Source organism: Mytilus galloprovincialis, chromosome 10 (assembly GCF_965363235.1).
Source record: "Mytilus galloprovincialis chromosome 10, xbMytGall1.hap1.1, whole genome shotgun sequence".
Lineage (NCBI taxonomy): Eukaryota > Metazoa > Mollusca > Bivalvia > Mytilida > Mytilidae > Mytilus > Mytilus galloprovincialis.
Genome location: NC_134847.1, coordinates 50,999,431 through 51,023,787, shown reverse-complemented (window position 1 = coordinate 51,023,787; position 24,357 = coordinate 50,999,431). Strand labels below are relative to the sequence as shown.

The 24,357-nt window shown below is 33.1% G+C and overlaps 2 protein-coding genes across 2 annotated transcripts; both read right to left on the bottom strand.

Annotated features, from left to right (window-relative positions):
* Positions 1-301: 301 nt before the first annotated feature.
* On the bottom strand, positions 302-23,463 carry LOC143047765 (uncharacterized). Its single transcript, XM_076221011.1, has 8 exons — positions 23,266-23,463; positions 22,681-22,825; positions 14,976-15,091; positions 4,644-5,301; positions 3,120-3,345; positions 2,253-2,323; positions 1,782-1,898; positions 302-549 (listed from the first exon to the last, which is right to left on the bottom strand). Exons 1-8 carry the CDS (start codon positions 23,371-23,373, stop codon positions 353-355), a joined length of 1,638 nt encoding a protein of 545 aa, XP_076077126.1. The 5' UTR covers positions 23,374-23,463; the 3' UTR covers positions 302-352.
* On the bottom strand, positions 9,233-11,393 carry LOC143047766 (uncharacterized). Its single transcript, XM_076221012.1, has one exon. The coding sequence runs from the start codon at positions 11,120-11,122 to the stop codon at positions 9,500-9,502; it is 1,623 nt and encodes a 540-aa protein (XP_076077127.1). The 5' UTR covers positions 11,123-11,393; the 3' UTR covers positions 9,233-9,499.
* Positions 23,464-24,357: the final 894 nt, after the last annotated feature.

Sequence of the window (24,357 nt, the reverse complement as noted above, 5' to 3'; positions counted from 1 at the left end):
ATCAAAAGCAACCTAATTGAAACATGAAACAGTTCGTCTGCTTCGTTTCTCACGAATTAAACTAAACCAATAAGAGACTTGCAGCGAAGGTTAAGATGCTGAACATTCTATGCATGTATACCAAGCAAAATATGATATTGTCAATGATATAAAGCGTTTTTAACTCAATTATCCAGTTAATCACATTTTATACCTACAAGGGCAATTTGGATATCTATATTATCCGCATATGTCACTGAAATTATGTATTCAAGATTAATATGTGCCTATCAATATGAAGAAAAGCGGTAAAGCCCTTAACTGAAATTTCAAAATTTATATAAAATCAATTACAAAACACATAACTATAAATCTATGGCATGTTCACAAGCGCTAAGTTATGGACACTTCTTAAATTTGTTATTTCTGAGAATGTAACTGTTTTCTTGGCGATGTCAATGGCAGCTATGACGTCAGCATCTGTGTCAGCTAGTCTGAAGACATGATACAAAACACCTTCAGGACTTATACCATTGAAAATACTTCCTCCATAGTATCGTGCAAAATAACCTGTATAAAAAATTTAAGCGATGAATTTTTTCAAGAAATTTTTTCCCCCATTTTTTTTTATGTTTTTGTTTATTCTTTTTCTGTGTTTTCGTTGGATCTTAATCTGAGTCTTAATTGAACCAGAAAAAAAACCCGATTGATTCAGAAGAAAAGAAGTTCAGTATACGAGTGCCTACATTATACCGAATCGAGATCTTCCATCTTCAGTTAAATGTTTTGTTCCACACGTCGCCTTCCACTTTAAAATTCAATTATTATTTCTCATATATTCGAGTTTTGCACAGTTCTTAGATTTCTTTGTAGTGTTTTTTGTTTTGTTTGTCATTTCATTTTTACAATGGCATTGTCAGTTTGTTTTCGACTTGTGAGTTTGGATAACTCTTTAGTATCTTTCGCGTCTCCTTGATATTTACATAATAGTTCTTGAAAAACTGGTCATTATCGTGATATATGGACTGCCCACAGGACAGTTGTATTGACTAAGATAGTGATAATGACTGAGCCGAAGGCAGGGTCATTATCACTGTCACAGTCAATACTACTGTCCTACGGGCAGTCCATATATCACGATAATGACCAGTTTTTCAATAACTATTATGTTTATTTCATTGAGGAACCAGGTTTTTCTAAAAATTCTCATAAATTCAAAATGTCCAAAGCAAATTCGAGTAGTTTTACGATTTCTATGGCAAAGAGTGAAGACAAGCCGTAGTAAAACTGCTATTCATTTTAGTGCAATTTTTCAGTATATGAATACTCAATCAAGTTCCCTATTATTTTATAATTTACCAAAACATATGGAAACAATTCAACAACTTAAATATAATATTGAAAACAGTAAAATGTTTTATTATAAAAGGGACATCTCTCTTGTGAGATAAACCACGCCCCATCGGTCATTAACAGAGAAACCACGCCCCAACGGTCATTAACAGACGGGCATCACGCCCCACCGATCATTATCATATAAAAAACCGTTAACGACCGGTTTTCTAGTCCGTTTTGTTCTGTTAATGACCGCTGGAATTTATTACTGAATAATGAATGTCATGTGGCCCCTTTTTATCCAATAAGAGAAGCTTATTCTCAACCGATATGAAATAAACTTGATTACTGTTGTGATATATTAAACATCCATCAAACATTTCGTCATAAGTGCGTTCTTTTCAAAACTCTGCATTGTTACCATTTTAAAAAATACGAATAAACAAATAAATACTGTATGATCTTACCAAATGAAGCAATCTGAAAAACACTTTCTGATTTGCCAGTTAATGGATCGACTTCTATCAAATGCCACTGAACGTTCGTTGAATAAAAAAGCCCAGGTGAGACAGCGTAAAGCTTCCCTGAAAGAAAAGATAGAAGTGACTTTCAAATAATTATACCGAAGCAACATATTGATGTAAAGGGATTATTAGGCATGGCTTATAGAATATAAAACTACGAATATGTGTAAGAGTGAAGCATATTTGGGAAGAATATTGTGCATTTAAGCTGAAATATATTAAAGATAACCTACTAAGTAATCAACGTGTGTAAAACAGTATTATAAATGCGTCCAAACAAGGATTTGTATAGAACTACACAAATCCTTGGTTCAAACAACTTTTAAGCCGTTTATTTCATAAAAGTTTCCCTTCAATTTTATTTAATTCAAATAAAATGTTTCATAATAAATAAATGAATAGATATAGGCTTACCAGTTCTTTTATCCAAGTGCATCGATGTAAATGTAAACTGATCTACGTCAATATTTGTTATTACAATTGACCTGAAATTGAAACAGAAGGTTTCTAAAAAAGGAAAATCTAGTTGCAATTTTTTTCAAAAATTAAACTAATTCCACTACAAACACTAAGCAATTGAATCCTTTAATGGTGAACCCATTCTCTGTAAGAACGCTAATTACACAAGGAAACCTTAAGACTTGCAAACTGAAATAATGAAGAAAAAAATATATACAATATACTATATATGCTTATTTAAGATAGGAAGTCTTTTTTTAAGAAAAAAAATATGAGTTGTTTCAGGAAAAATATCAATTTTATGTGTCTACTGGTTGTATAGCCTGTATATGTCATTGGATTATCATACATAGAGTTAATTCAAGTTACCAAACAAATGCAAAATGACCTTATTCCGTTATAAAACTTCAAAAAGAACACATCAAAAATATTTTTCCAACTTTTAACATGAACAGACCAGACATTACTTTTAAATCATAATGGTCATATGGACAAAAAAATATATCCTTTAATTTCTTTGTCAAACATCAAAATGGTACAATTTATGAGTGCGCCTAGATGCTATACATGGCATTGTTGTTCTTTGAGTCATTTCTTTTCTCTCTAACACTGTGCGTGTGCACGTGCATCGTGTTTTTGAAATGTAACTTGGCAAAATATTTCAAACAACTTCAAGAGCCTAGAGTTTCTGTGTACGTGCAACGTGCATTTGAAATGAAAAATGGCACAATCTTTATTTTTCAAACAACCCCACGAACCTGCCTTGGACTAAAATAAATAAATCAGATTTTATGTGAAAATATATAGCCAGAAAATACTTACGTGTTGAATGCACTGAAGATATACAATCTAGCTTGTAAACGATCTGGTGAATTTTCATTTCCCATCAAAACATAAACCAAATGTCTGATTGGATCATATTCTGCCCACTGGAAGTTTATATATAAATTCTCCTGTGTCTTTACAATTGGTGTATACTGATACCATGGGTCATAATCCTTATGGTCGGGATGAAATATCAATGTTCCTAATTCAAATGCATAGTCTCCTACAAAGTGAATGGAATATATGAGATAATAGGAAGCTAACACACTCTTTTAACAGAAAAGGGTAGACATCTGAAGATCTCTAGAGATCAAAGGTACTGAAAATTCTGTAATGAGATAGAGAACAAAAAACACTTCTCAAATGCCCTAAATATAACCTTTATAGAAATAAAAAAATCGACTCCATGAAAATTTATTCGGAGTGGAATGATACTGCTAAAAATGACATGCTAAAATCTTAAAACAAAACTAAACCCCACATCTCACAGTCAAATTAAAAATACAGTTTCCTTTATTAGACAGTCATTAGTACGGAAGCCGTAAGGGGACACACAAAACATTAGAAAATATTTTTTTCTAATTCGAGATCACGATAAAACATTACCGTTTAAAAACTGGTTAAAATCATGTTATTTAAAACTGCAAAGTTTCGTTTGCTCATTGACATACTTTAAGTGTTTCCAATATGTCGTGCAAGCACAGCATTAGCGATTCATTATTTTTCGAAATAGTACATTAATATCTAGATAATGATTAATCACTAGCCCTTCCAAAACTCTCAAAACACATCACTATTCCCAGTTGTTTAATTGAGTTCGCATTATTCAAGCTTTAGTTTTTAAGTCAATCTTTTATGTTTTGTCCAATTTAATGACTCGCTCCTGAATCAAAACTGATTTAAGCGGATCATGTAATACCAACATCATGCATGCGCTCTGTTTATACATTAAGAACCAGAACACACAATATGCACGGACTTTATGTTCTTAGTGTCATAATAGTGACAAACGATTGATTGATAGATTAATTGGATTGATTGTATCAAGTATCAACAATTTAGATCGAGAACGACAATGCACTCAATATTTAAGTTCTGCAAGTAAGAACTAGATAGAATGGACAAGTGAAATAAAAAAAATATGTAGATATATCTAAAAGAGTAAACGTACTACCTAAGGTGTATTGTAGATATATTTCACGATTCTCCATTTAATATTTCCCCAAATCATTGAAAGTTATTCAGACTACTAGACAAATTATTTTTTTAGCTTGTTGATCAATTTGAACCAAATTTCAAGACAAATAAATTACAAATTGTTTTGGATAATTGTAAAAGTTGTAGAAGCTGGAAGCAGCAAACTAAGCAATTTCTGGTAAAAGCGAAGGCAAAATTGTGCAAACACGAAATTTGCTGCATCCGGCTTCCATAAGCAGTTTGTTTAATGATGAAACTGTGAATATTCAAGGTGTTCTTATCAGCAATAATTACAACAGAATTATACTACACAGCGTTACTTACCGGCATCCGATCCCTCTGCAATTGAGAAAGTATAGAAGCTTCCATTGGAATATGGTAGAATGGCATTGATTGGTGCTTTTAGACTTTTTATTGGGTAAAACTCAGTATTTCCCCCATGTAGGCTTATTTCCATGAAGTTGAATGCTAAGTCATCGTCCAATTTTTCGTCATGAAATAGTCCAACATAATTCCCCCTTGAATTAATGGCACCAATAGCGGCACATATGTAACCAAAAATCTTTTCGGTTTCCCTGGTAACAGATTTTCGCTTTGTAACATCATTTTTTAATTTAGATTCAATAATTATCAAATCGACTCCGTCGAAGTATTTAGGGTAACCTGTTGTTAACGAAATGTTCATAAAATTTACTATAGCTTTGTCAAATGGGTTATATGATAGTCCAAAAACATATTGTTTGTCCATTTTTGGTCCAAACCTGTTTCTGTGTCTCAATACATCCATCTTCTTTCTGACAGTTCTATACTCCGGATCGAGGCTCTGTGACAATGGAGGAAGAGACATTGGTGGGGTCTGCGTTAATCCATCAGATTTCTTGATTTTGATATCAGCACATTGATAGAAAATTGTTTCTCCCGGTTTATGAGGGTTGTAACGGGCTCGAATCACACAGTGGTCACAATCAATGTTAGGCAGCACCTATAAAGAAGAAGAAAAAATGGAAAACTATCGAAACTAAAGGCTCTTAAGAGCCTGTGTCGCTCACCTTGGTCTATGTGCATATTAGACAAAGGACACAGATGGATTCATGACAAAATTGTGTTTTGGTGATGGTGATGTGTTTATAGGTACTTAACTGAGCATTCTTGCTACTTACAATTTTCTCTATCTGTAATGAACTTGGACCTTTATAATTAGTTACAGAGGAAAATATTTTGTAAAAACAAAAATTTTCCAAATTAACGAAAATTGTTTAAAATTGACTATAAAGGGCAATAACTCCTTAAGGGGACAACTGACCATTTTGGTCATGTTTGACATATCAATTTGTAGAACTTACTTTGCTGAACATTTTGCTGTTTACAGTTTATCTCTATCTATAATAATATTCAAGATAATAACCAAAAACTTCAAAATTTCTTTAAAATTACCAATTCAGGGGCAGCAACCCAACAACCTGTTGTCCAATTCATCTGAAAATTTCCGGGCAGAGAGATATCAACTTGATAAACAATTTTACCCCCATGTCAGATTTGCTTTAAATGCTTTGGTTTCAGAGTTATAAGCCAAAATCTACATTTTGTCCCTATGTTCTATTTTTAGCCATGGCGACCATCTTGGTTGGTTGGCTGGGTCACCGGACACATTTTTTACACTAGATACTCCAATGATGATTGTGGCCAGGTTTGGTTAAATTTGGCCCAGTAGTTTCAGAGGAGAAGATTTTTGTAAAAGTTAACGACGACGGACGACGACGACGGACGCCAAGTGATGAGAAAAGCTCACTTGGCCGTTTGGGTCAGGTGAGCTAAAAATGTAAGAAATATTATATCCTTAGAAATTATAGACGAAATGATTCTTTTACTGGAATAATTTTTTTTTATAAAAATACGTGCCTGTATATAATTATTTAAAAAAAACAACGATTCAGAGATATGTTTCGGTTGCATCTTACTATTATAGTATATTACAAAAGTTAAAATAACAAGAATGTGTTCATAGCACACGGATTCGCACTATCATTTTCCATGTTCAGTGGACCATGAAATTGGGTCAAAACTTTAATTTTGAATTAAAATTAGAAAGATCATATCATAGGGAACATGTGTACTAAGTTTCAAGTTGGTGTGTCTTCATGTTCATCAAAAACTACCTTGACCAAAAACTTGAACCAAAACTTGAACCTGAACTTTGCACTATCATTTTCTATATTCAGTGGACCGTGAAATTGGGGTCAAAACTTTAATTTGAAATTAAAATTAGAAAGATCATATCATTGGGAATATGTGCACTAAGTTTCAAGTTGATTGGACTTCAACTTCATCAAAAACTACCTTGAACAAAAACTTTAACCTGAAGCGGGAGGAACGAACGAACGGACGGACGAACAGACGGGCGAACGGACCCACAGACTAGAATAATGCCCCTCTACTATCGTAGGTGGGGCATAAAAATGGCTACAACTATATGAAAGGTTAAGTCAATAGAACGGTTGTCTATGGATCATGACTGAGGAGGCAAGGCCAAATAAAACATCTGTTATGCAAGTAGGAGGTTGAGCTAGCTATGAAACCAGGTTTAACTCAAAATAATCTTCAGAACTGCATGTACAATATCAGGAATACATAGCATTTGTTTTTCACTTTTGTCAGTATTAATGGAAAATTTACGCAAGCAAAGGCGTGTTTTGATTTTTTTAGTGCATATTTGTATGATTGTCAATATGACAATTATGCACCAGAGATCAAATGATGAGGGTTAAAGAAACTAAATGTGATCATACGACTTTCTACAACGAGCAAAACCCGTAAAGTCAGTGATGAAAGGCCCGATACATGGCAAATGCAAATGAAAAAAACAAGGGCCTAAATTCCTACAAAACAATAAACGAAAAACAAATATGATAAATAGCAACAAAAGACAACCAATGATTAACGGGCCCATGAATAACTTCTGGGTTAAATATCTTTTCTATTTAATCGTACGCCCAGTCATGTAAGCATTCTTATGCCTTCATTTCTTGTCAGATTTTAATGACATTATCTGACATTGATAAAATTGAGATGGGAAATAAGTCTTAAAGACAACAACCCCAACCAAAGAGCAGATAAAAGCCGAAGGTAGCCTTCTCGAAAAGGTAACAATTACCATTGTACAAAATTTACAAGTTTAATATGATTATGAAAGTGCGTACAGATTAAGGAAAAGATTAACCAGCCATGAATAAATATTTCATGTTAGTATATTTTGACAATGGTACCACTGCAAATGAAACAGATGTTGTTTGGTGCTAGACAGCTACATGCGCATAGCACAGTAAACGATCTTTCGCCCACATTTTTTTAGGCGCCTTTGATAAAGTTAATCAAAGTACTGAAGTACTGAAAATCGAATGACCGAAAATTCTGGTGGATGGTCACACACACTTGTCTTATGTTGAGGATGAATATATAAATGACACTGGGGAATTCAAACTCACCGTAATAACTATTATATTGACAATGTAGTGATATAATCATTTGTTATCAGCAGAGACTGTAGATATGTTTTTGTTATCAATTTATTTACTCTGGTGTGTTGTTAATATATATATATTTATATTTGTATAACATTTATATATATAATTTTCGTCTATTTGTATATCTTTCTTTCTACTATTCTGATGATTAAACTTGAGTAGGCATTCATATTTTCCTGCATTTGTTGCAAAATGTTTTTGAGATATTCTTCCGCATGCGTTAACACAAATTTTCAGTATTCTTGATTTGTTATTGAGATATATATATACATATTTTATGCACATATACATCCTGATCGGTATCTAACGCTAAAGATAATTTCACGGAAACCCGTTTTGTGGCCGTCTTAAACTAACAGGTTGAAGAACATTTTTGCAATATGTCTAAGGTTTCAACGTGAATTTCAAATGAAGACAACAATACAATGGACTTTCTTTCGCTTTTTGAGTTTTCCATGTGTAAGTAGTTATGTTGTATAAGTTGATATATCACGCCCATACATGTAGTCGTCCGTTTAATTACCGACCGTGCAATTGAAGGGCTTTAAAAACTTCCATTTGTTATTCCGTTTTATTTCAAAATCAGGATATGAAGTAAGTATACAGATAAGAAGATGTGGCACAGTTGCCCATAAGACAACTATCCAGAAGCAGTAATAACAAATATAGGTCACTGGGTACGACCCTCCAGAATGAGCAAAACACATACCGCATAGTAAGCTATAAAAAGTACCAAAATCACAAATGTAAAACAATTAAAACGAGAATCCTGACGGCCTGATTAATGTACAAAACAATAAACGATAAGCAAATATGGTATACAGCAATTGCAACAAACATCAACCACTAATCTCGTTTCTGAAACAGGCACATTCTGAATGTACTGGGGGTTAGACATGTTTACTGGCGATAGATATTCAGTCACAAGGTTCCTCTTCACACTTCTGCAAAAAATAACTGTGATAGGACCTTACAATTTACTCGGACTATAGACAAACCCGGTGCGAGACTTTTTTATTGTGTTAAAGACCTATTGGTGGCATTCATCTGTTTTCTGCTCTTTGGTCGGGTTGTTTTCTCTTTGGCAGATTCCCTATTTCCATTTCTCAATTTTATCTTCAAAAGTTTGAGGACATTGCATGGCCAAGATAAAAAAAAGTTCAGATGTACTTTATGTTTAAGAAATTGAAAACATAACATTATTTTATACGGTTTTGTTTCCAACTGTTGCTATATTTTCTTACTTTAATTATCTGGTGTATTTTGTTTATATGTATATATTGTGAATTATTATCATATAAAGCTTGTGAAAATATATGTCCAAAAAAACGTTTTCAATACCCATGAATAACAATATAAGAACGTACTATGATTAAATAACTTAAACACTAATATTCTCTCTTTTTATTTTTTTTCAATAAAACATGTTTGTATGCAAAGTATAATTTGGCTAATGTGTTGGATCAGACAGTTAGAGGACTGCTAATGGAAAGATACCGTGAACTCTGTCACCAAATGGATAGAACAATTTAACAAAAGTAATACTATTTTTGTGGCTTTATCATGTTTATGCGATACTTATATTAATATACCGGTATGCATATTTATTTTTCCACACCCAGATTTTCGTAAGTATGGCGTTGTCATCATATATCTGTACTAAAATTGTAATCGTTGCTCAGCTATTTCAAGAATTTCCTTTCGATTCGGTTTACCAGTAACAGTTTTTGGAAATTTCTCAAATATAACATACTTTTGTGTTTTTATTAACATTGCCTTCAAATTAATTGCACCTTGTAAAGCGAATGCTTCTAGCTCATCTACTGTTAGCGTAATGTCATCTTTTGGAACAACACATACACAGGGTTTTTGAAATGATATCGGGTCACTTATCCGCAAAACACACACTTCAGTAATACCCGGATGTTTCATCATAACAGCTTCTATATTTGACGGCTTTAAAGGAGCCCCATAACATAGAATAATGTCAGAACATCTACCGTGTACAACATATTCGCTTTCTTCGTTCATATAAGCAACATCGTCTGTTCGAAACCATCCGTCTGCATCAAAAGATTTGTCTGTCTCGTGTTGATTTCCAAAGTAGCCATTGAAACTCTTCTTATTGCGAACAAATAATTCTCCATCCTCGTTTTTCTCAGCAGTTTCTCCATTCTTATTTACAACTTTCATTTCAATCCAAGGTAAAGGCTTGCCAACACAGTAATCTGAAAATTCTGATTGACTTTTGACGTGCTTAAAGGATACGAAATTCATCTCTGACGAGCCGTAATGAGAAACGAACTCATCACAAAATCTACCTAGAACTTCAGCACAATTCGCAGGAACAGGTAGACCACTGGTATCGATAATTCTTAATCGATAAGTCGGGTTCTCTCGTTTTAGCAGTTCGAAGATGAACAATGGCAACATTTTCGAAACTGTACATTTTTCGCTCTCCATTACTTGCCACATAAAATCACATATATCCGAAAAACTTCCAATGGTAAATTGGTCTAATAAGGTGACATGGGTGGACCCACTAACTAAATATACAACGGGATAGCCACCTAGCCAGTCAAAAAGTCGGTCATTGAAGAACACATCATCTGCAGTCATTCCACATGCAAATACAGCTCCTTCTCCATAATCAAGGAGCTGGATGTGAGTCTTCGGTACCAGTTTCGGTAAACCAGTTGATCCGGAAGTTGTTAGATAAATTATCACATCGTCTGGGAAAGTTTCAGGAAGACATGACTTGTCGAATTCGGAACCCAATGTTAAAACATCGGTAAAGTTAATGCATTGGATAGGTCCATTCTCTAAACCCTCGCAAATGACACATTTCAGATGAGACAGCACTGTTTTCTCCTTGTCATTTGTCGAGTTTACCAGCCCCTCAATAAATTTATTATTGGTCTTCTCATTAGAATCTAGAATAATTGCTGTACAATTTCCAAGAATTTGCAAGATTTGTATAACTTCCTTTCCGTCCTCTGATCTAAATTTGAAGTGAAAAGGAATAGCACCAATTATTTGGCAACCAAAAGTTGCAATAAGCCACTGTCTGCTGTTAAAGAAAGATATTCCAACTGTGTTACCTTTACGTAAACCTTTCTGGAAAAGACCCGCAGCAAATGAAAGGCTCTGTTCATAAATCTCATGGCATGAGATCACATCTCTTGTGCCTTTAGCAGGACGTATGGTAAAGGCAGTTTTGTCTGGCCTTACCGATGCATGATGTTTGAGACGTCCGCCAATAGTCCATTGCGAATTTTCCATTGTACTATGACCCGAAAATTGTTCGTTCAAAAGTTATTACTGTTGATTTTATATCTTTTTATATATACTTAATGATTTGTCTTATCATTACAATTCCTTATCGTAATCCTTTCATTTACATTAATTATTAAAGATTTATATCCATTTTTATGTCCAAACACGGGCAACAAAGAATATATTTCAGAGTATATTTCTTTCTAAAACAAACGACACAAACGGCTATGCGCACACATGTTTCTAACATAATTACGTTTTCAAAGTTAACATAAACTTTGACACACTATGCGTCTACATTTTGTCGTTCCTCGTTTGTTAGTGCAAACGTGACATTAGCTGATTAAACGATGTATTTGGTTGACCTGTGTTTGAACTTTGTTTGAACTTTGTAATAATAATAGTTATCCCACGAGGACGCGGCGTGTCAGTGTAAGATCACCCCGATGGTCGGAGTATTTTACATCCCAGATGTTTTAGATATACGAAAAACCATTTACAATTCATAAAATCTAGTTTAGAACGCCACACAACCATTATAATATTCTTTATATATTACAATATGATGTATACCCTTAATGACCCCCCGAACACGATGAGTAGATATCACTGAATAATGTATACTCGCCCCACTGGCCAATCGGCCAACACTATATCGCCACTTTATAAAAAATGCCCCACTCTTGTTTACCGACTCGCCCCAATTTGAAAAAGTGTAAAATCAAATTAAACAATCAGTCTGAAAACTCACTTATAAACGAAGAGGGTTTAAACCCCACTGAATACAGGTCTGCCAACTCGCCCCACTTATAAAAAAGATCTTGCTTCCTTTACGTATGTTAAATTACTGTTAGTTCCTCTCCAGTCGTCCTGGTGTAGTGGTATGTGTCATGGCTTGATATGCTAAAGGTCTTGAGTTCGAAGCCCAATATATAAACTTAATTTTTTCTACGTGAATTTTGATAGATAGTCTTTTCCGTATAATTAATTATAAGTTTTATAGTGGATTTGAAATTCCCGCCAAAATGTTACAGAACAAAGGAAAGCATGCATAAAATGAGTCTAACAAAGAAACTCAAACTGGGGTGATCTGGAAGGGGTGATCCGGCTCAGATCACCCCTGTTAAAACAAAGGAGCTGGGATGTAAGTCTGTTTACCAACAACATCTGCATGCATTATTGAAAGTTCAAAAAGGGTCAGTAAACACTGCTTAAACGATATATTTGTTTCTACTCTTGTAGCATTTAGAAAACTATGACAACGCCACACAAGTTTACAAAATTTGGTTAGAAAGAAATGCACCCTATATTTTGATTGTTTTAGTTTCCGCATTTAAATCAGTCTTTGAAATTGTATATTCATTGCTATGTTGTTATGCAGTTATGTTTTTGAGATTGAAATAAATATGTAAACTTTCCAGCATAACCTCTCTTGAACATATGCTTATTATCCGTCTATATATGCAGCTAGATCAGAAAAAGTCGGTGAAATTTTAAAGGAATTGATTGGTATGCAGTGAAGATTGACACTTTTGAAATAAGGTTACTAAGCAAATTTAATCTAACTTATTTCGATATGAATAATGCATTTAAATCGATCGAAAACACCGCAAATACACGTAAAAAAATATAGACAACATTTTCTTAAAACTGCATAAAAAAGCGTAAAAAGATGCCTACTTTCTGTGTTATTTTGGTCTTTTGTGGATAGTTGTCTCATTGGCATCACACCACATCTTCTTTTTTATATACTTTATAAAAAAATATATCTTTTAACGACTAATGTTGTTATATTCACGAAGAGATGATATTTTATATTGAATTTTCATGTAACGAGATTAAACCGGTGTTCTTGAAAAATTAATATATGAAAAATAAGTATATTTTGGGGAAATTGTAACAGCTAAGGACTTTGTGGAACATTTGACCCCGAAGATCTAAATATATACGTGATTTTTTCAATATTTTTTTTTATCAATAAGCAGCAAAGACTAGCATTTTTTAGATTTCGGTTTCACATTTTTAACAAGTTTCTAATTCAATTATCTCGATAAAATACTGAACATAAATTTTACGAATAATTTCTTTAAAATGTACAATTGTTATGTCGAAATTACTTTTGATCAGTGTCGTCATCGGCATTGTATTCAGTGTAATGATATCAAAAATTTTCTCCCAGAAAATCAGTAATAAAACAATGCCGATGACGACACTCAGTTTGATCGAAAGGGAGAAATCGGTTTGCTCCAAAAATGCTTCCTGGTTTGGTAGCATTTTACTAGAATGATAAGAAACATCAACATTTTTTGGAAAGACATTAAAGGTAAAAAGCAACCCAAAACCACCCAACTACTAAAAAAAAGAAAACATATAAGGTAGCCTCGCTTAAGTATATATCGCTTAAGTATATAAAGTGACAGATTACATAGAAACGTTCACAGACATTATCAAAAGTCAGACATATTTTAATTATTATGTCTTGAATCGGCAAGTTGTAAAAATCTTCGTGTAAGTGAGCATAGGCGGATCCAGCGGGAGATGGGGGAGGGGGCTGGGTCCCCCCCTCTTTCGTGAGAAATATTTGGTTGATTACATAGGGAATCACTGAACAATGACTGGAGTGGATCCGCCTTAGGCCAGTCAGCGGCCCCCCTTACGAAAAGTTCTGGATCCACCAATTGTGAGTTTGAGATATCATACGGTATAAATATAATAGAATAAACTATTTTTACTAGCCAAATTACGACCCTAATAGGACTAAAAGTAGTTAACCTTCCGTTTGACAAATGGTTAAACTGGGAATATTATACAATAATAGTCCTAGGGTTAGATGAATATATAAAAAAGAAGATGTGGTATGATTGCAAATGAGACAACTCTCCACTAGAGGCCAAAATGACACAGAAATAAACAACTATAGGTCACCGTACGGCCTTCAACAATGAGCAAAGCCCATACCGCATAGTCAGCTATAAAAACTGCTATGTTGTCTCGGAATCAAGGTCATAATTTTATATGAATTTATTCCAGCATATGCTAAACTCATTTCAGCTTATGCTTAATTCAGTTAAGCATATCTTTAATAGTACTAATGTATATTATTAATTCGTATATTTTAACAAATTTGATTCGTTTAGGGATAGTCACATGTTAAACTATATTTTCGAAGGTAGAGGGAAAACGACGGGTAGCAAAAAGCATATTGCACGGTTATTTTTAGAATATCTAAAAACCGATATACTTTGTGACGTCATGTAATGAATTTCAGGTTATTGTTTAACGTTTTGAAACACATGATATCTGTGATCGATTATTTGACGAAAAAAATCTTCAAATACATAAGATGTCAACAACAAAAAAGTAAATGAAATAACAACATTGTCAAGGAGACAATGTAATATCTATAAAATTCCAACAAACCTAAATGACGAGTTTGATACAAATATCGTCGGAAATTAATAATATAACAAATATAGCCTTTGTATGAGGCCAATACAGGATATATCGACCCAAAGAAGTATATCGACCTCGGACTTCGTCCTCAGTCAATATACTTCTTTCAAGTCAATATATCCTTGTATCGACCTCATACAAAGGGTGTATTTGTATAATATACTGAATTGTTGAATTTAAAGAAAATGTGAGGACTAGGCCAATAGGACAGTAATATAGGACATATAACGACTAAAACATCTACAACTCTAGATATCAATATACGGTTTTCAATATGTAAATACTTTGTGGAATTGAAGTAATCGAAAGCTAGTATGATTTTAATATGATTTAAAATTATTGTATTTAAACAATATTTACCCTGGGACTATTATACTAACTATTAGTATAATAGTCCCAGATTTACCACTATAGTTGTGAAATTCTTCTGATGATCCTGCGCATGCACGTAGTAATCTGGTGTAAATGCCAACATCTGGAAGTCAAGGCTATTTAGTGGAGCAATAGCAATATCCATATATCCTACGAACAAAAGACATTAAAATTAGAAATATCATATTATAGGGAACATGTATGCTAAGTTTCAATTTGACCTTCAACTTCTTCAAAAACTACCTTGACCAAAAACTTTAACATGAAGCTGAAAGACGGACGGACGGACGGACGAACTGACGAACGAACGAACGAACGAACGGACGAACGAACGAACGGACGAACGAATGAACGAACGGACATACAGACCAGCAAACATAATACCCCGCTACTATCGTAGGTGAGGCATTACAAAAAATACCACTTGACAATTTTCTTGCGTTCAAAGCGCTTTTCTTATTAACATTGATTCATCAGGAACGCTCAAAGGCGAATATTTGGAAGTCAAGGATGTTTAAGTATCAAAACAGATGAATAGCTATATGACTATAAAAAATAATAGCCGAGTCCATCTATGGTTATCTTTTACCGAAGAGGTTGAAAACTTAGCTTAAAAAAGTTTTTAATAGTTTTCAAATTAGTAGTAATAGTCTGGTGTAAATACTTGTAGTCAGTACAGGGCAAATATTATAATTAAGAAATAATTCATGGGGATGGAATATATCGTGATTTTACCACGGGTTGCCCCTTTATTTACCCTGAGTGATAGCGAGGGGTAAAATATCGGCATAAAGGGACAACCCGTGGTAAAATCACGATATATTCAAGCCACCATGAATTATTTCGATTCTAGTAGGACAAATACGGCTATTGTTTTTGATCGAAGCGCTCTAGGCGGAGGCAAATATTTGCCGTTCCAATAAATAAACGCACTATTAAATTGGCGTAAAAGAACGGAGCAAACAGAATTAGTGACATGCTTAAAGATTTTACAATAACGAATTTAGATAGTTTTGGGTGAATTTAAATTATTATTTACTTATAATGTCTTGTATGTTTTAAAAAAAATCGGCTTATACCACATTTAGCATGATCGTTTGTTTACGTTTCCTTGTGTTGATTTTTGCTTTGGCAAGCGTGTATTTTCCCGTAAAATACTCATATTCTTACGTCATCGTTCTATGACGTCGGGTATCTCATTCATAAAAAAGCATATAATGTCAGTTGGAAAGCAGGTCACGGTTTGACCCAAAGTTTATCAGCAACAATAGAGTCACGTGACCGTGAAAATTCAGTAAAAAAACGGATGAGACAAACCTCATTTTAACTCACTGAATACTATTGTCGTAATAAAAACTTATTGACCTAACTAATCTTGAGTATCCATAGTTTATTCTCGTCAAAGCTCGCACATCAAATCAAAGTCCTTTATTCTTTATTTTATCTGCAAACTTGGAGTTTGGGTGAAAATTGTCAAGTCTCCTGAACGAAAAATCTAAATATTTACGAGGAAACTAAAAATGATGGGCTGAATTTAAATTTAATAAAGCATCTCATTAAGACAAACACTCGATACGAATATCTCAGCAATAGAATGTTGGATACGCAAACGTCAAATTGATTTCAAACCGAAGCGGTGGTTTTTATGCCGATTTGTGCAAGTGGTTATCTCCCCTTAATTAATATCACCAGTCAAAAATAAAAACCCAGCAAAATGCAGAAAAAATTAAAAAAGGAGTTTACTTTACAAAAATTAGAAAGAAAATAAACGAAACTCGATTTATAACTATGTTATGATAATATAAAGAAGAGATACTTCCCCCTATTTTTCAGAGAAGGACTAAATGTAAATATTAAAGGACAAAATATTACTGCAGTAAAAAAAAAACAATTCAGAAATGTGGATAATGACACCTACATGTAAAATTAAAAACCTAGCTATATTGAAAGAAATTAGATCTGGGATGAAATATACAACATGTAATTTTTATATGTGGGATCATTCCTAGAGCAGAATTTTTTTAAACACTTCTGATTATATTTAATGCAATAAAACATAGTTTATACAATTTCAATAATCTTTCTGAAAATTGATATAATTATTAAATAAATAGTACTGATCATATATATTTTATATTCTATAAAGTGTGACCAAGAGTCACAACAAATTTCTTCAAATTAAGAGAGCCTATAAACTCAAGCCTATGTTTCTTAGTTGAACAGTAAAATACAAAAAAGGGATTTATAAGTTTTATACCAAAAATATTGACAGAAATTCAGTAAAAAAAATATGCTTTAAATTATAAGTGAAAGTGACACAATTTTAAATTTCAGAATCATTATTATTGTAAAATTAAACTATTAGATTAGCTTGCACAGTAGCCCTTTGTCTTATTTCTCAGGGTATTTTATAGATTATGAAAGTAAACTTTTTGGAAAAAATGGGGCTTCTTCTCTTGAACAGGTTGCTGTATCAGCTTCTTTAAATAATTACATATTTATAAACAAAGTATTGTGTATATACTTTACCTGAATACTAGTAATAGGAAATGAAATGAAACTGGTGGGACAAATTTTGTGCATTTTACTTCAATAATGATCAAAGATGCTTAAATTTGACAAGAATTTGCCATTTGAATAAATTCAATTTTGTAAGAACACATCTCTATGAATAAACTTCTTGTTTGGCTGACTTGGCTTGATAAGCTAGTTTTTGCTCTTATTACCATAAAATTGAGATTGTAAATATAGCTTACTAAGTAAAGAGATAATAATATAAGCAAGATTTTATTAACTGACCTTCATTTTCTTTTTTCATATATGTTTTTTTCCTACAGAATTTTCTTTGCAATGCATTTTCTATTGCTATTTTTGTGCTTTTGTCCATCTATACAGTAGGCTATCAATAGTTTGTCAGATCTGTCAGAATTTTCCAAGACGTTTAGCTTTAAACGCAATAAAGAAGATCTTCGTTTGTTGATTTCACTTTTCCAATGTGTAAATTTTTACTTTTGTTATAAACGTTACATGACGTATGTTGAAAAAAGAAAACAATGTCACCGTCAATTTATGTAGGGGATCAAAAGGGGTTTTAGTTACTTTAAAATGCAAGTATCGTATGGAATTGTGAAAATCCTCAACTTTTAATCAAAATTTCATTCATGTCTTTAATAAAATCAGTATTTTAGAGCACTTTGAAACAGGTACAATGAAAAGAAGCTAAACTTTACTGTTTTGAAGTAGAAATGTAGCTAAGGCAGCAACCATTTGATTTTCTGGGGGGGGGGGGGGGCTATGTTTTTTTTTCTGTACAAACTTTTTTTTTTCGCCTGCGGCGAAAAACAATCTATTTTTTTCGCGACAAGTCGAAAACAATTTTTTTCTTTCAATTTTAGCATTACATATAGTGGCAGCTGAGGGTGAAACAAACAATTTTTTTTTCTCAGAATCAAAAACAAATTATTTTTTTTCTCCAAAATTATTTTTGATATTCAAATACGGCGATTAGTTATACTATAAAACTTATTATTTTAGTACAAACAAAGTGCTTTTATCTTTGGGTTTTACTTCTTGATTTTAAAGTATGTGAATATATTGCGTTTAAGTTGACTATTCCGGCTCGACATTCTACTCCCATCTCCCCATGGTGAGCAGAAGACAACAGTCATAAACATATTATGGGTGACAATTCATATCATTTGTACAACTGGCTAACAGGAGAGGTCAATAAGGATAAATGAAAAATAAAATTCACCTGTAATTTATACGGAAGCCGATAAGGGCCATTCAAAAAAAAAAATTATGTCGTAATTACGACATAGCATGTCGTAATTTCGACATAACATGTCGTTATAACGACATCGCTATGTCGTAATTTCGACATAATATGTCGTTATAACGACATCGTTATGTCGTAATTTCGACATAACATGTCGTTATAACGACATCGCTATGTCGTAATTTCGACATAATATGTCGTTATAACGACATCGCTTTGTCGTAATTTCGACATAACTTGTCGTAATAACGACATAGCTATGTCGTAATAACGACATCACTATATATATTAAAGAATATGTATTATGATTCCCAAGACACTAAATGACACAGAAATTAACAACTATAGGTCATATCATAATGCCCCCAATAACTAGAAAAGCCCCCGCATAATCAGCTATAAAAGAGGGACGAAAGATACCAGAGGGAGAGCCCCCGAAATGCTGTGTGGCAGACAGTGTTATTAATTAATTATTAGCTCCCTTGGTAAAACTCCAAATTTCATATTTAATGTATTTCATTGTTAAATAATTTACATGAAGCTGAATAAGTATATATCTGTTAATTGCATAGCTTTTGCTATTTGAATTCATTGATTAAAGATATTTATTTATATTGTAAAGTTTAATATTTGTATCGTCGCAAAATCTTTGGTCACCTTCTTTAGTTATCTTCAGTGAGAAACTTATATATTTTATAGATCCTAATCGAAAGTAATAAGAAACCGACCGGGGACTAAGCCGACTGACATAAAGTCCTATCAAGGCAAGCAAAGCCTAACACCTTTCTTTAAAGAAGCGCACAACTCCGTGGTTTGTGGTAATGAGGGTGAATGAACGTATCGATTGCTGTGTATTTACTGTCAAACGAAGGGCACGATGTTCCTAAAACACGACGTTACACTTTAAAAGCGGCGTCGAAGAGGGTTTTTGACTAATTTTTGCGAGTTTTATTCGTTTTTTTATATGTTGGTTGATTTATTAATTATATTACAAAAATTTTTTAATTTCTGATTCTGGTTCTGTTCGTTTTGTGATGTCATTTTATCATAAATTACCTCAAGTTGTGGAAATCTATTTAATAATGTTTACCCTTTAAGTTATTTCAACTAAAAATGCATTACTGTCGCAAGTAATGTGGGAAAGAAAGATAGGACAGAAGTAGATATAGGCAGATGTGGTACAGTTTTCCGTAAAAAAGATATTTTTTTTTAGATGTACGAAACTTTTATCATATGATGTTTAACTTTCAAGGTGCATATCATCTGTCATTGTAAAATTTCTAAATCTTAACTCAACCCCAATACAAATATATCTGACACTCTGCAAGTAAATCGAACATTTTTACCCTTGGTTAAATTTGAATAGAATTGTATTTTCCCTGGCACATAAGTTGTCGAAATACACCCCTTCAATTACTTGACCTTGGCTTGAGAATTATTTCCGCAAGTCATCTATAGTGTTTAATTTCTGATATACATTTTAAAATATAGTAATCTACTCCTGGATCGTCCGCGAAAACGGCTTAAATAATCCCGGGTTTTTAAAATTCGATGAAACGGTTTTCGTCGCTGTTTTGGATTTGTCTTTCAATTACTAGTACCTCCATTTCATGCACAAGTTTATATTGACGAAAAGTTCCGGCTTCGCTAGCACAGGAATTAATTTCATCACGACAGTTATAACATGAATAGCAGGACAAATCGCGAAGTAAAACACTCCGTGAACTGGTATAAGTCTTTTAATATTGGTGATTGCACCTTACTGAAATGACGACTTTAAATGATCTATGGAGTACTTCCACAATATAAATTTCAATTCGAATTTTACATTTAGAGGATTGTCTTGGTGTCTAAAAATTGTCTTTGCAAAAGTTGGACGAAGTTCATGTAATGAGATGTTTTTCCCCATTTCACCATTCTTTTAAATAAATCGTTAAAAGCTATAAACGATTAATAAAAATTGCAAAATTTAACCTGTGTCGAACCTATGTCCCCGGGTGGAGTCTATAGCAACATGCGCTATTCTTTTTTTTCGGCAGCAATCATCAACCTGTTTTTTCCAAATTTCACAACACGATTTGTTTTAATTATCATGAACATTTAATTGAAACTTAAGCACATGTAACGACGGAAATTAGCGTCTTTCGAACTTTCGACGTTTGGACAAATTGGCTACTGTTTTGTAATGTGTGGAAGCATTTTATTCCTTTAAGACCCAAACATGTAGTTAATAAGAAAAGAATCTTGTCATTTTTTACTCTTCGTGTATCTAACTTTTGTTTTGATTAATTATAAAAAATACGCGTTAACTGCTTTGAAAAATGAAATATCAACTTGGACAAAATGGCTACCGTTTGAAAAACGACTGTGTAGAGAAGATTTTATTGAATCAGCAATATTTGAACTCACGAACAATGAGGCAAATATTTGTACTTTTGTTAGATATTATTATTGTCTTACTATTTTTATTCATTTTCTGCTACTTACAAAATTCACTTTCAGTCGTTGAGATAACGAAAAACGTCGTTGGACATTTTTCTTATTCCCGCTTAATATAAAGCCACCGAGTCAAATAAAATTTGGCAAAAATAACGTCTTTAACGCCACAAAGAACCGACATCTGTCGTTGTTCCTGCCAAGTATCAAGAAGATCAGAGAATAAGAAATAGGATCACTATACATAAGATTTAAAACAGTTTTTCATAAATGTAACGTTGGACATCCGGTTTTTTTCACATAGCTTTGCTAATATAATCATCAAATATACTAGATATTACTTAGTTTATGACCAAGAGCTGTAAAAACATAATTTGAAACATATATTGAATTTGCTTTAATATTGGTTCGTGTTTTCTAACATTTTTATTTTGATGAAATTTCGAAGATTCTGTTTTAAATACTAGAGGTTGTAGAAACATCGTGTCCAACGTTTGTAAGTAGAAAGAGAGCAATCAATATATTTCAATTCACCCTTATTACACGAAGGCATGTAGTTGGGCGCTGGTTTATAGGTCGGATGTATGTCAGTCCTCATATAATTCCTCACATATTAGTTCAAACAAGTAGAGAGTTTATCACACTAAGTGGGTATCTCCTTGATTAGGATCTATAAATTATATAAGTTTCTCACAGAAGGTAACCAAAGAAGGTGACCAAAGATTTTGCAACGATACAAATATTAAACTTTACAATATGAATAAATATCTTTAATCAATGAATTCAAATAGCAAAAGATATGCAAATAACAAATATATACTTATTAAGCATCATGTAAATTAATCAACAATGAAATACTTTAAATATGAAATTTGGAGTTTTACCAAGGGAGCTAATAATTAATTAATGTTAACACTGTCTGCCACACAGCATTTCGGGGCCTCTCCCTCTGGTACCTTTCGTCCCTCTTTTATAGCTGACTATGCGGGGGCTTTTCTAATTATTGGGGGCATTATGATAACATATAGTTGTTAATTTCTGTGTCATTTAGTCTCTTGGCAATGATAATACATATTCTTTAATATATATAGAGATGTCGTTATTACGACATAGCTATGTCGTTAAAACGACATAGTGATGTCGTAATAACGACATGTTATGTCGAAATAACGACATAGCGATGTCGTAATAACGACATGTTATGTCGAAATTACGACATAGCGATGTCGTAATAACGACATGTTATGTCGAAATTACGACATGCTATGTCGTAATTACGACATAATTTTTTTTTTTTGAATGGCCCTTATCGGCTTCCGTAAATTTACCTGTTAAAAAATCGGCGCAAATGAAAAGAAAACGAATCGGCACAAATGAAAGAAAAATTGGCGCAAATGAAATGCAGATCAGCGCAAATGCAAAACGCCGCTATAAATATGCTATTTTCCGCCGAGTATGGCATGGACGATATTCGATAAAATGATTAAAGTCGTATAATGATTTAATGGGTTGCATTGTCAATTACCTGGAAACCCAACTTCATAGTGATTATAGTTCTGTTGGATTTTAATCCACATTTGTTGTCCGCCCATATACGGAGTGACTCCCGGCGTTTCAGGTGCTTGTCCTCCACATGGAGCACCATGTCTGAAGCATGTACTACTACCACTCTGAAACGAAAGACAATGTTATTTTATATACTTAACTGAGATTATTTTCTGGGATCCTGACCCATTATTTACAGTACCGTATATTTGAATTGAAGTTTTCAAAATCGAAAATATTTCATCAGGATTCCAGGTCAACTGAGATTAAAGTCGGATATACATTAAAAAAAGTAGTGAATTAAAAAGAAGTGTCAAACAGTATTCAAAACTAACAAAGGAGCAGTATCAGTTTTTTTTGACAGAGTAATCATTGCATATACATATATTGCAATATATAAAAAAAAACATTCTGAAAGAAAGAATTTGATTAAAATGTAATATTATTAAGACTGAAGTCAATGTGCCTATTTGCCAGATTCTTCTTCAAAGTGTTTTGCTAGTCTTATATATTTCATATTATCATTTTTGAAATAATGTTTCGACTTATATATATAAAACCTTACCCTAGTGATATCCATATCCCCTCTCTGTTCTGGGAATATAAGACACAGATGACACCATGACTGTGGAACGCCAATCAACAACAGAAGGAATACACTTCTACACTCCATGACGATAAAGATGCTCAGCTAACTATGTTTATATTAAACAACTGAACAAGACTGTCTCGCGAAAACAATTTAAATTTTTAAAATTTTAAGAGCACGTGTGACATATTATCACATGATTTATTAATATTTATAGTAACTATAATAATAATAATGATAACACCTAACCTTTGTAAAATCATAAGACACATTTGATATCGTTTTTGAGATAACTAACGTTAACAAATCACCAGATCAGACACATGAATATTTACTTTCATGACATAGATGTTTTTAAACGTATCATGACAACGAAGCAGTTTTTAAGTAGATTATGCTTATAACATAGAATTACGATTTACAGTTCATGCTTTCCGCCCGCATTTTTGTATTTCTGCTACCTTCTGTGTACTGAATTTTGAATATATATATTAAAACTGACGAGGAAAGGTAACACACGGCCACTGAAAGCTTTATTGTAGTGGAGCCCAGGTGGTCGTGTGGTCTAGCGGGACGGCTATAGTGCAGGCGATTAGGTGTCACGATATCTCAGTAGCATGTGTTCGAATCACGGCGAGGGAAGTACAAAAAAATTGCTTTCGCAAATTTACAGATCTAACATTGATGGGTTGATGTTTAGACGAGTTATATATAAATATATATTGCTTCACCTGGTCCCTTAACAAAAATGTGCACTATTTCAGCGAAAATGAATGTCATACTAAACTTCGAAACATATGAGCCAAGATCAGAAAAAAAACATACAAAACTAACATTAGTCAGAAGCTCCTGATTTGAATTAGGCGCAATAAAAAACAAAATGCGACGGGATTAAACATGGTTTTTTTTTTTTTAGATCTAAACCTCCCCCTATACCTTTAGCAAATTTGTAATAAACAAACACACAGCAGTACGTATAGAATAGGCAATAACAGAAACTAAGCAAAATGATAATGATACATAAATTAACAATGGACTACTAGCAGTTACTGACATGCCAGTTCCAGA